At 37.7% G+C, this 13,894-nt stretch overlaps 1 protein-coding gene across 1 annotated transcript in view; it reads right to left on the bottom strand.

The window, feature by feature from the left end:
• The window catches only part of Dgki (diacylglycerol kinase iota), a 434,705-nt gene that overhangs the window by 173,819 nt on the left and 246,992 nt on the right, over positions 1 to 13,894 (bottom strand). Inside the window, 2 exon segments of the mRNA XM_069996861.1 lie at positions 3,850 to 3,912; positions 4,988 to 5,043. Of these exon segments, the coding sequence (XP_069852962.1) occupies positions 3,850 to 3,912; positions 4,988 to 5,043 (119 nt within the window).

Genomic DNA, 13,894 nt, shown 5'->3' on the forward strand with positions numbered 1-13,894 from the left:
ATTTTCAAGAAGTATGAATCTGCAAGATTTGGAGGGAAAAAAAGAAATCTACTATAAATTAGTATCATCTTTAATATATCATCTTATCTTTGCCAAAGGGTGAAGTCTGGGCTGTAGCTCTAATTAGTAGTCAGATCTAATCAGACCTGTCATTCAGATGAAAAATACGCACTTGAATACGAGACCAAGAAAACACAAAATACTAACAAGTGCTTTGCTGTTCCAAATTTCAGCTCTTACCCACTTGACTGCAACTTCAGATTAAGCTTCTCTGTTGGAGTTTGAACATGACCTTGATCTCCAGAGCCCCATACCCTCAGTACATCTGAATACAAACCCTAATCCTTCAGTACCTTCAGTACCAGTGTCATCTTCAGATGCCAGATACCTTCAGAGATTAATCAAAGAGCAGTCTCCATTTCCCTTTCCCACTTCCCATTGGCACAAAATTTGAAAGAGGAAAATCTAGTCCAAGGACAGATGCCTCAAGGTCAGAAGTATGAAGCTTGATTTAAAAAACAAAAACAAAAACAAAAACAAAAACTCTCCTCATCCCTTTATTTCTGAATTTCTGTATTCTATTCTCTTTAGGAATCAGTAAAAAATAATTCCAACACTGATCTGTAAGGACCTCTTCAGGGGGAATCTTAATTTAAGTGTAATGATTTAACAAGTGTTCAAGGGCATCTCTAAGTACCTTCTTTTCCTAGCTGGTTAATGCAGCCTAGTTTTCATAAGCATTCTCAAAAACTGTCTCCAGAAAAACCTTACTATCCTAAATAAATGAAATAGCTTTTCTCAAATGCAATTCAGTTGAGAATTAAATTCTAGATTCTAATCAAAGGCATTTTTAGGGTAGCCTCAACTATTAAGCAAACATGAAGTCTCATGATTTATTTAAAGACTTATAGTGAATCTGTAGTTGACCACAGCAATGAAGGAAACATTTTAAATTCTCCAAGTTAAGGGTTATAAGCAACTGAAAACTTTCAAAATGTAGAATATAACATATTAATAGAATGCAAAACAGAGTTGCTGTATTACAGAAAAATACTGTGACAAAAATTATTCTGTCTTTAGGACAGAATAGTTTCTGAGTTTTCTCTTTGTCCTTCTGGGAAATATATCAATGATTCGGAGAGCTCATCACATCATATAAAGATATGGACCTTGAAATACAGAATACGCCACAAAGCTTTTAATGTAGTATCATATTGAACTGTACAATTCTTGAGAAGAGTAGTTTTCGATGTCTTCCCTTTCTTCCAGTACACACAATGGGAGATACTGACCTGCAAAATATGTTCTTGTTTACAGTTGAAATATTGATGACTCAAATAACAATGTGGGAAGCAAAGCAAATAGTATTATATGTGGACATTTAGAGTTGCTTTGCGTTCTCTTGGCCCAGTATTCAATATAAATATTTTACAACTGCAGCACATTTGTACTGCATCTGAAATACTGACTTTACCTTACAGAAAATATAAGGATCTATTGTCTACACATATGCTTTGTTTGGGACTGGAAGCTTCCCCACAAATGGCTTATTCATTGAAGATTCTGTGCCTACATAGTAGTACTACTGAAAGATGATTAGTTCATGATGATCAGTGAGTTCTCAGTAGACTAATCAGCAGATTGATGCATTCATTAATGGATTAATTTTTACCTGAGTGTCTAGCTAAACAGGCTATGAGGATGTGGGGCCCACGCTGGAAGAAGAGGCTCATGGGTGCCCTAGACAGGAAGGGTATAACTTGTTTCCAAACCTTTTCCCATACCCTGTTTCCTGGCCACCATCAGATAAAAATCTTCACTTTCCCCTACTCTTTTACCACAATGCCAGGCTCCACCACAGACTCAGAAATGATGGAGTCAGAAACCACTAAACTAAAACCACTGACACCATGAGCCACAGTGAATATTACTTTATTTTCACTTATCTCTCAGATATTCTGTCACAGGAATGAGAAGCCAACTAACCCAATATCCAGTCACTCAGATAAACTTTCATCTTTTGCATTAGGAAAGCATATACCACTGTCATGGAAGAAGCATCTCATGCCACAGCATGGTGGCCAACACAAGCTGCTTTTGGAGATATTCTTGTTGTACCTGCCTTACAGATATAGAAAACCAGCTCCTCCAAAAGAGTAAATGATTTCTCCAAAGTCGTATACAAAGGAAAGGTGGACTGAAGGCTCAATCCCAAATGTCCACACTTCATTTCTGAAAGTCTTCTACCCATTGCTAAAAATACGTGATTAGGTCAATATTCTACCTGGAATATTACACGCCCATGCTGATCCTCTAATCTTTGCTAGTGCTTTTCTGCCACGTAGGCCTCTCTGCAAGCTCTTCCCTATCCTTGGTAAATGTAATATGAGATGTGTAACATCAAAAGGCCTGCCAGATTTGAGCGACAGACTCTGTAGTGATTAGGAAGTATGCGGGGTTTAATTTCACTCTGGCTGACTTGATTGGAACTGACATTCAATATGGCCTCTGCCCAGCTCTCACTGGCTGGCTTGGCAACCACTACTGTTGTTCTTCCAATGGAAAAAAAAATACTAGCAGGAATAGTAACATTTATCTTGTGTTGGCTGGAGAGTTGGAAAATAAAGTGGCAAGTTTAATAGAATATCATTGTTACTTATATTTAATAACCAGAATTTTACCAAAAATGGAACTCTTTCCAGTTTCAGTGGGCCATGATGTATCTTTATCTAGCTTTAAAAATACAATACTTCCATTTTTACCCAGCCACTAACAGATATTTGCTTTTCACTCCATTATAAGAAAACAAGAAACAAAACATCCCAAACATGGGTGAAGGCTTATTCTAATCAATAAGAAAGGCCTTTGCCTCTGGTTTCATCAGTTATAGGAGATTTCTGTTCAATATATGTTTTTCTGGTGGTTACAAAATTTATTTGTATCTTCTCAAGCTCCTCCATTCCTCATTAGCTTAATAGCATGTATTTTTTCTATTTTCCTATATGTATATACATATACATATGTGTACATGCATATATATAGATATGTATATTTCTACTCCTCCTGATCACATTTCCTCTATGTAGACCATGATAAAACCAAGCACAGTTACATTGCTATACCTTTTCTATTCATATTCTTCTTCTTCAGTCTTTTGATTGAATGATACAACTGTGTGTAACAAAGCAATCTTCATTTAACTTAAGAAACATTTTGTTCTCTTTAGTTAATTTCATGCTGTTTTAGAATGTATCAGCTACAGAAAGGTAAAAGTGATCTCTCTCTTGCCTCTAAGTAGGGTATATGCAAGATCTAAACAGAAGGAAAAAATAGCAGGGGAAATCCATTCAGGGATGGGGATCTTTAACCAGACTGGAGAGGAATCACCTCAGAACAATAAAAATCAGTGCACCTTGTTTTAAAATGGAACTCTGCATGAGTCCTGAAGATACTTGCTTACTCAGCACTGGATTACACTTCAAAAGCAGCACAGTCATGGCTTTGAGGAAGGTCTTTGTGATCTCATCATGGTCAGAGTTACCATGTCTCCCCTGTGCCAGCACACATTGCATCATGGCTGAATAATGTCTACCCAGTGGTTCTGCAATGATCTGTGTGCCTTTTTCTAGGGGTGAACTGTGAGTTACTGCTAGCCTTTCTATTTGTCTACATTCCCAGCAACTAAGACAGTGCCCTATACTTAGTAAGTATTCAAAAGGTTGGCTTGATGAATTCCATCCACCAGGTGATCTGTAAACTGTGCAGTCCTGTAGGTGCAGGGGTGTTTGGAAAGAAAATTGTGTGATATCCAAATTGCAAATGAAATCAACTGATACAGTCAATACTTACAACAACTTTAACATGTTTGGATAGATCTCTAGAACTTCTCTGCAGGAAATCAGAAAAGGCCGCCTATATCACAGGGAAATAAAGAAAACAGCAAATCTTAATTACAGTTTTACTAAACCTTCGCTTCTACATTATATGTATTGTATGTATTACATGTCATACCAAGCGAAAATATAAAATAGCAGATCAATGGCTAACAAATCAAAGCCTTTCTCTTTGTTTTCAAACTAAAACCTGTAATAAGATTTCAGGTTATAGGATCATGGGAAAGCAGATAGCCCAAGGGATCTGTCTGAAGATCTATCCATAACCTGCAGCTGAGAATTTCCCACTTAACCCTGATTACCTTGACTCCCTCTATCTAATAGTATCCATTTAAACTGTGTTCTCTTTATGAATTGTCTACATGTTCTTTTCTCCATCTCTTCTCACCCCTAGGGATGTTGCTACAATGGAAAGGAGACTCCAACAACTCTAATATATGCTTCCTTTAAAAACAATCCCCATGTTCTACAAAACTGCATTTCAACTTCAGTGTATAAATGCCATGGCAGAAGTTACTTTTTATTATAAGACAGATAGATAGATAGAAATTTTTTTCTCTCTACTTTTCTCATTCCTTCCATTACTTTTAATGCTTCTTTTTTCCACATCATTACTTGTGTCATCCTGAACAACATGGAGCATCAGGGATCTAAAATTCAAAGATGGAAACCTGGCAGTGGTTATGCCTGCAATCCTAGCTACTCAGAAGGCTGAGAGCTGAGGATCTCAGTTCAAAACCAACCTGGGTAGGAAAGTCTGTGAGATTCTTATCTCTAATTAACTACTGAAAAACCCCAAATGGAGGTTGGCTCAAGTGGTAGAGCACCAGATTTGAGTTTATTATGCACACATATATTTTTAAAAAATTGAAGAGGATGAATAGCAATACAATACCCTTTGTAACAACAAATTTGAAAAACACAACCTTACTAATATTCTTTAATGAAAACATCAAATAATAACTATGTAGGTTCATATAAATCTGTGAAGTATGTGTTACTACTTTTCATGAACTAGCATCTTTAGTACTCAGTCATACTGAGTAATTAGTATGAAGTGATATGGAATAATGAGGAAACAAACATATGCTTACCCCTGCATAGAACATTTTATTTCGAAAGCGACTATTGAATTTCTCTGGATTTGCTTCTGCAAAAGAGGAGAGATAGACTTGTAAAGACCTCATTAAATGACCATATTATCCCATCCTTACTCCCAGCCTCCACCCTGAAAATCCACCAGATCTGATCATTTGGTGATGCCCTTTCTCTCAGTTCTAGGCCAGTTGCTACAGTGGCACAGCGGCACAGGTATGGTTGTTCAATGATAACTCCAAATTGGCAGCATTGCAGCTAACTAGGAGCTTGCTAAAGGTGCGAATCGTTAGGTTGTACTTTAATCTAGAGAAGCAGAATGCCTGGCTGCAGAGATTAGAAATGAGAGCTTGTCACCCTCTCCAGGTAACTCTCAAGAACACACAAGGTTTGAGATGCTCTGGACTCTATTAAATTGAGGCTTGGCACATATTTGGGGCAAAGATGACAGGGAAAGAAGGGAGAAAGGGGAGGACATTGCTATTTTCACTTACTTTGGGGGGGGGGTGAATGGATGATATAGGGTTTAATCTCAGGGCCTTGGACTTTCTAAGCCACTTGAGTTATTCCTTCCATTCTTTCTGCTTTTGTTGTTGTTGTTTTGGGTTTGTTTGTTTGTTTTTCAGGGACGATGTCTCATTTTTTTGCCCATGGCTGGCTTTGGGCCACAGTCATCTTGAAGATGCATCCTACATCACTGGGATTACAGATGTGAAATGGCATATCTGGATCTTAGCTGATATTGGGACTTGGTATATTTTGCCCAGTATGGCCTCAAACTATAAATCTCCCAATCTTTGCCTCCAAAACAGCTAATATTGAAGGTATAAGCCGTACAGCCCAGCCTATTTTTTACTGACTGCTATAGGTATGGCTTCCATAAACTACATGTGCAGCCTGCAGCTATAATTAAATACAAGGAATTTGAATTAAAATTAATAAGGAACTTGTTCTCACAATTTGCAAAAAAAAATAATAACTCTGCACTGCCATCTGTTCTCTTGCTGGTGGCAGGCCTTGGAAAATCATTTGTTGTAGTGAACACACACACACACACACACACACACACACACACACACACACACACAGATGGCTTGCTGAATTGATACAGATTCTTACAGCAAATGTTCTGGCTGAAGAATGATTTCATTGTAGCAAAGATCCTAACTGGGAAACTCCATTGGGAGTTTGTTCCTATATATCATAGAAGTTGGAGACCCAAAACAGATACAATAAGCCAGGTGCCAGGGGCTCACATTTGTAATCCTAGCTATTCAGGAGGCTGAGATCTGAGATTACAGTTCAAAGCCAGCCCACGCAGGACAGTTCATGAGACTTTTATCCCAATTGGCTGCCAAAAAGCTGGAAGTTGGAGCTGTGGCTCAAATGATAGAGCACAAGCCTTGAACAAAAATCTCAGGGGCAGAATCCAGACCCTGAGTCCAAGTCCCAGGAGTGGCATAAGAGAAAAGAAAAAGGTAATGCTTTTGTGGATTGGTTCTTAACCTTTATCTACCTAAATTAATGTCCAGTTCCTGTATTTCAAAGATTTCCTAGGCACTGTGTGACTTAACTAAGAACTCCAGGAACAAAACAAAAAGTTAATTTATAGAGAAAAGCAAGCAAGAAGAAGATTAAAATGGTCTTTATTGCTTTCTGCCCCTTATTTCCATTTTTGCCCAGAGCTGACTGGCTTTCTCCCTTAGGTCTTCTTAGGATTCATGAGGCTGCTGAGTGACATGTGGGTTTTGACTCTTTTTCAATCAGATCGGGCTGGCTTCCTTCCATTTTCATTTTCAGTTGCATTAACTTTCTTGCTTTATAAAATCAGGGGTAAAATGAGAACCTTTTTTGCCATATAATTTATCATAAGTACATAGGCCCTAATGTAAAAAAAATGGTCAGATCCAGCTAGCAAGTTATAAGAAATGGAAAATACTAGCCACAATTCTGGCATAGAAATTTTTCAGGGCATTGATGTCTACGGCTATTAAATGAATCAGATGGTAATGATTAACATTTATATGTTTATAATTTATGGCTTGGAAAATATTCACTTCTCTATGGGGCTTTCTGTGGTCCTAGAAAAAAAATCCTTTTAAAAAAAAAAAAAGAAATGAGTTTTTTGTTCTTTTCAAAAGAAACCATTTCCTGTAAGACCCCCAAATTCAGAATAAAATTAAGTTTTGGGGTTTGGGGGTAGTTTTGCTTACAGATTTGTTGAAAACTGTCACCTGTGATTTAATTTAGCCAGGTAAAAGTCATTGATATAAGTCACCTTGAAACACTGAGATGGAGATAGTTAACAGAGGTCTCAGAGAGTCATAGAAAGCAAAGGGTAAGAGAAATCATACGTATGTTTTGGCCTCAAGGATAAGAAACCTATACCTCATAGTCACAGATGGAGCCAGCCTTGGCAATAGAGTCCTTTTCCAATTCATGTATCTGACCTACTGCAAGCAATCATCACATTCAGAAGGACAAACAAAATGTCAGCTAGAGCTAAAAGAAGCGAGATGTCCTACTTAGTCCTAGAGCTGGGCCATTTCCTCCAGAGGTTAGGCAACCAGAAAGCAAGAGATAAATGGCCAACAAACAGCAATATTCAGTCCTTCTCCATATGCCATTCAGAGGAAGTGATTAGATTACTGCCTGTGTCCATGAATATGTACCAGAGTCCCTGTTCCCAGCCATGAGCTAAAAAGACTTCACCGGTGGCAACAACCATAATTTGCTTATTGTTCCAATTCCTAGATCACCCATCTCCAACTCCACAAGAAGAGAGTATGACACAGTGAGATCCAAACACTTCCCATGTTTGTCCCTGCCTTATTCCACCTTCCATCTGACCAGACACTAATATTTATTCGTCTCCTCTTCCTACCAAGACAAATCATTCATTACAAAATTGACAACTTCAAACAACTTTTTACAGTTCTCTAGGTCAAAATTCTGGAATGGGGTCTCCTGGCACTCTGCTTAATTAGGGTGTTACAAGGCCCAAATCAAGTTGGCCCACTGTGGGGCCCATATTGAGAGGTTCTGGGAAAGATTCACTTCCAAGCTTGCTTGGGTCACTGGCAGGATCCATCCCTTTGAGGATGCTGGGTTGAAGTTCTCTTTCCCTAGGCGAGGGTTCATTCTCACTTCTGTAGGCAATCTGCATTCCTTGGCTTGCTCCCTTCCATTGTCAAACCAACAAGAGCATCCCAAGTATCTCACTCTGTATCTACCTTTCCCTCTGCCCTCCACTTCTCTTGTTAGGGGCTTAAGTTATGGCATTGGGCCCATGGATATAATCCAAGATTCTCTTCTTATCTTCAAGCCAGCTGATAGATTCATTTCAATTAAGTCCTTTTTCCATGCACAGCAATGTAACCACAGGCATAACACCAGATAGCAATTGCCATGGAGGCCACAATTCTACCTTCCATTGTCTACTCTCTGTGCCCCAGGCAAAGAGAATAATTGATGAGCTCCCTCCAATGTCCTGGAAGGTCTCTTCTTATTATAGCATTATTATAACCCCCCATTTCCCCCCCGCTCCCCGCAATTCTCATCTGAATCCAATTAGCTCAAACATCCCAAATCTTATTATCTAAATCACCTAAATGGTTTGTCTCTGTATGTAATCTGTTTCTAATGACAATGGAGGGAGCTCTGTATAAGATCCAGGCAATTGATTAAATATATGGTCAACCCTTACACACCATAGATATCCACATGATATGTGCTATGTGAACCAGGATCCTAAAACCTTGCTTTCCTCTGTGACCATCTTGCTTATTTACCTTTAAGTCCCTTCACACATTTATTTCAGCCCAGCTGTCAACCTCTAGATCTTGGCAGAGGCCAACAAAAACACATTGGCTTATTTTAAAAGATTTCCTGTCTAATTAAGTTTACTCCTCGACCCCCTCAGGGCCCCTGCAGACAGTTTTCTTTGAGCCAGTCATAGATCCTTCCTAACAAGGGTGTCATCAAAAAGGCAGGAAAAGCAAGACATCTAAGCCGCTATTCCTATGTTCTGCACACAGATAACTCAGTCACACAGCAATTGTATTCCAAGTATCTATCATTGCTGAAACTTCTGGCCATCCAAAACATACACAACTGATGTTTAATATGTTAATATGTCCAAAGAGACGTCCACTGAGGAAAAGAAAAACTATGAATGCTCAGGACACCAGAGAGTTTGGATAGTTTGGGATGCGTGAATCATTTTCTTTTTCTCATCACATCATCAAATTTCTGGGAAAGACATGCTGTCTCCCAACAATTTCCTTCCAATTAAGCACATTAGCTTTTACCTTGTTTGGGCAATCTCATTTGCTTTGAAGGAGACATATATTCAGCAAATTAAGCGTAGTCGAATGGTCAGCAGATCACACAATGATTTAAGCACAATTGATGATGACAAAGAAACAACTGAAGCTTCTCTGAACCAACCAGGCTGCATAATATGTGCCCAAGAATTCATGCTTTTAATTTTTCAATTTAATTTACTTTATTTATTTTGACCACATTTGGCCAAAATTACATGTAACAGATCCGTGTAATAAATATGTATGTTACTATAAGTTCAATGACCACTGATATTGCAAAAGGCTTCAAAGAGCTGTTCATATGCTTCATTTCCAATAAGGCTGGCATACCAACACCCCATCCCTTTATCCCTCTAAAAAAGAATATGAATGCATAAACCTGAGTGAACTACTGTAGTGTCATATTTTCTGGCCCAACTTCAGGTTCCTCAAGACCCCAAACAGCACAAGTTCATGAAAGTGTGCTCATACATGCACTGGTTTATGTACTCTGATATTATAGTATGTCGTTAACTGACATACCATTATGATCATCTGAAAATCAGAATTCTTATATTGTAAACACATAAAGCCTATTTGCCAACATTTATAGGGAACAAACAGCCTGTATGAAGTAACATGTATAGATAAATGGAATCACAAGCCATGCTCATGTGGAATCATCTCCAAGTTCTGTTGTTCATCACTCCGTATGGAAATTCAGTATTGTAGGTGGTTTTTATAACCCAGTAAGTAGATGGAACACAGATAACTAAGCTATATTCTTCATTGTCAAACTCAAAAATCTAAATGACATCAGAATGTGGATTACGTAGTTCAAAATCAGTATGTCTGGTTACTTGTATTTCTGAAAACATACCATGTAAAATTAATAATGGCATAAACAAACTCTTATAATCTCGAGTTTTATTAAACAAACACAAGATTACTGAGGCTTCTTTCCTTTAACTGTTTTTAAACTGTTCTGTCATTGTACTGCTTTAAACATGCATCCAAACTGGCTAAAATGCTGTTGCGCATTCACATTCTCCCTTACTTCAACACATCTTATGTGGAATTTCCAGATGAGATAACAAAAGAGAAAAACAGCTCACACCGCAAGGCAGAATGGTAAGACTGACCTAGAACCCAGCTGTATAGGCCATGTGATAAAATATAATTCCAAATTTCCCAAATTGGATTCTTTCTCACAGGATCTATATGGACTTTTTTTTTTCCAGTGCTGTAGGTTGTACAAGGAAAACCCTTAAGTCAAAATTCAGACTGGAGTCATTGCACTAGCAGCTGTTAAAAATATATAAGCATGCACACATAAATTCAGTGTGAATTTCTTTATCACTCTCCTCTTTGACTCTAGTTTCAGCATCTTGCCTGAAATGCAAGTCAAATCCAGTTTGCCTGAGGCATTTACTGAGACATTTGTAAATATGAAGTGTGAAGTGTGACACCACGCTTATCAGAACTCAGTATGCAACGTGAACGCCCTGCAACTTATACATTTTCCATACTCAATCTATTGCGTACTTGTTCCATTTTAAGAGTTTAGTTATCAGAAGAGAATGACTCTATCATCTGTGTCTCCAGTAACAGAGTCACCTTCAATTTACATTGTAAATGTTTAAAACATTTTCCCTTCTTTTCAAGCTCATCTCTTATGAAAACAAACATTTTACTGGTATTACCATCTTTATTTTTTTCTAAAACCATACCAAATTCTTTCAGTGTGGATTAACTGCTCATCCCCAGGAGAAGCTCCCTTGTTCCTATGTATACTTTTCTGTCCAGTTGGAAATGTTTTCAACAACTTCTTATGTACCTTCCCACTCCACTTTCATCTCCAAGTTTCATTACCTTTTGTACTTTCTAGACCTTTCCCCTACACTCTTTCTTGGCCATTAGTCCTGCTAAATGCCTATATTAATTACTGCCTACATTACTAAACTTGTTCCTACATAGTATTTTCTCCTGTCATTTTCCTTTGATCAATGGGCTATTTCTACAATTAAACATTCTGTTATTGTTAACAAAAACAAAAACAAAAAACAGGAACTGAGCCAGCCACTGGGCTGTGAACTGGAAATATAAACATAAATAAGTGGTAGCCTTTCTCCCTCGTGGAATTGAGCATGGAGAGGGGCTCAAGTTCTGATCATGAAAAGCAAAGCATCTTTTTACATGGGCTGTGAGTTCTCTGTGTATATCTATATCTATGTTAGATATATGGAAGAACAATCATATAAGTAGCACGGGAAGGTACACTGAAAGGAGAAATGGAAGTCCAGATAGAAAGATAGCTTTAGACACAGAACCACAGCTGGTGTGTCTCCAGGGCAAACTGTACCCAGGGGTCAGTGCCTAGACAAGAAACATGCAGAGGACAGCAAGGAGGAAACTGAGCACCCTGATAACACCTTTTGAAGGGAATTTGTGGGTTTCCTATGATATGAATCATGAAACACCCATGACCGTTTGAGATGGGCTGAATTGCATGTCTCTGTATATTCAGTGGAAACGGTAAATCCTAAATCAGATTTAAGTACTGCCTTCTCTAGTCATATTTACATTTGTTTGACCTTGTAGCACAAAGTTCAACTCCCCCGGATGATAAGTTCAATGAGGCAGTAAAATGTAAGCATCCCATCTCAGACCAAAAGTGTGTTTAAGATCCATGTCCAAAAAGTGACCATCTCATTCAGAGAGAACCCTAACTTTGTCACTAAGAGACGTAATCATGGTTAACACAGTTAAGTATTAATTTATCAGAATATTTTCAATGTGATCCCTCAAGCAGTGTGATAATGCCGTAATGATGAAAATACTGGGCAATACTCCAAAGTGACCATTTAAATGACCAAGCTCATTAAATCTCCAGATTTTGGCTCTAAGCCATTGCAGTTTCTGATACAAAAGTCACAAGAGTTCAACTGAGAATGGGTTGGCCATTTTGTGAAGATGAGATATATCTGTTTCCACCCCCAGTGAAGGATATTTTCTTTCTAATCCAATATAGAAACCCACATTGTCAAATGTTTGCCTTCTTTATGTACAACATCAAACAAAATGTGAAAAGATTTCTTTACTTCCTTGTAAGGAAAAAGTCTAATGCTCAAAGCATCTGCACAGTAATGAAACTAATAAAAATGTTTCAAAATAAATGCCAATTTTAATGATCTCTTCTAAGAGAAATACAGCATAGGTATTCTACTAAAAATTAGCTTTTCTATGGGTTCTTTTCACATCTGTACCAAAAAGACATTTTTGTGGTTAGATTTTTTTTCCACTCCAATTTCATAAGACTTATATTTCTTATCCATTACACATACATGGGCTGGCCTAATTCCAAACTTAACAGACTGCATTTTCTTTACTAATCCCTAAGAGGCTGGGCTAGCCAAGACCATTATTTCCCAATGGCTCTCATGAGACTTGAGTCACTCCCCAGATACTTGATAGCAAATTCTACAATGTTTTATCAGAAAACTAAAAGTATAAGTGACTGTGTCTGAGAAGATTTGGTTGGAAAATAGCCAATGATTGCCCCAAAATGACTCAACTAAAAGGACTCCGCTCCATCCCTATTGCAAATGTTACTTTATGTGTCATTTTTTTTCTCTTTTACAGATTAGCTAAAGGTTTCTTGAACAATAAGATTAAAAAAAAAAACATGAGGAAAAGTGAAGGCCACAGCAGTCAGAAAAATACATCAAAAAATACCTTGAGTAATCATATCTTTTGCACATAAACAATTATTGTACTTAAGTTGGTTATAACCTAAGGTTACAAACACAATTTAGTTGTAAGGTGCTTTTTGCCACTTGTATCACACCCTCATAAATACTGAATCAAGTTGTTCCCATCAACAAAATTCTCCCTGATGAGTTCTTTGCAGCTACTTTTTCCTCAAAGTCTCTGTCTGACATGTAGGGGAAGTGTTCACAATTCCACCTGAGACCGCATTACAATGCACTAGGCCTCAATGATAAACCATTCAGAGATGAATGATGGCATCCGTCAATCAGTTGTTTTATAATCATATACATATAAACATGAATGCACACCTTTAATGTTTACTTATTCCAGTCTAAATTAAATAGGGCATACGTTAAGATAGTAGATAGTCCTCAAAATAATTCTGTGCTACCTTAGTGTCTGGCCCTGTTTTTCCTCATGCTGACATGTAGCAATTTAATCATAGGATAGGGAAATGAACCATTAGGATAACTTTCTGAATAATTAAGCTAAATATCAGAGCCATTTGAACAAAGTCACTGTGCACTACTTACTGATTTAGGTCTCTTCTCATGCCAGAATCCTATTTTGGGAAATTCATGTACTAGTATCATTTTACAAGTATTGTTAAGACACACGCAGATCTTACTATTTAAGAAATCTAAATTCAGAGTCTTTTAAAGAACATGAGGGGGGAACATGGATAAAAACTGAAGTCTCACATTTACTTCCAAAATGAGCGCTTAATAATCTAGAAAGAACAACAGGCTAAAAATATTGGGTCCAACAGGAGTCCTTCTAATCATCTAATTCCTAAGGGGTGCGGGAGGGTGGCTTCCTATATTGGGATCC

Source organism: Dipodomys merriami, unplaced genomic scaffold (assembly GCF_024711535.1).
Source record: "Dipodomys merriami isolate MVZ:Mamm:240054 unplaced genomic scaffold, mDipMer1.0.p SCAF_5, whole genome shotgun sequence".
NCBI classification, from domain to species: Eukaryota; Metazoa; Chordata; class Mammalia; order Rodentia; family Heteromyidae; genus Dipodomys; species Dipodomys merriami.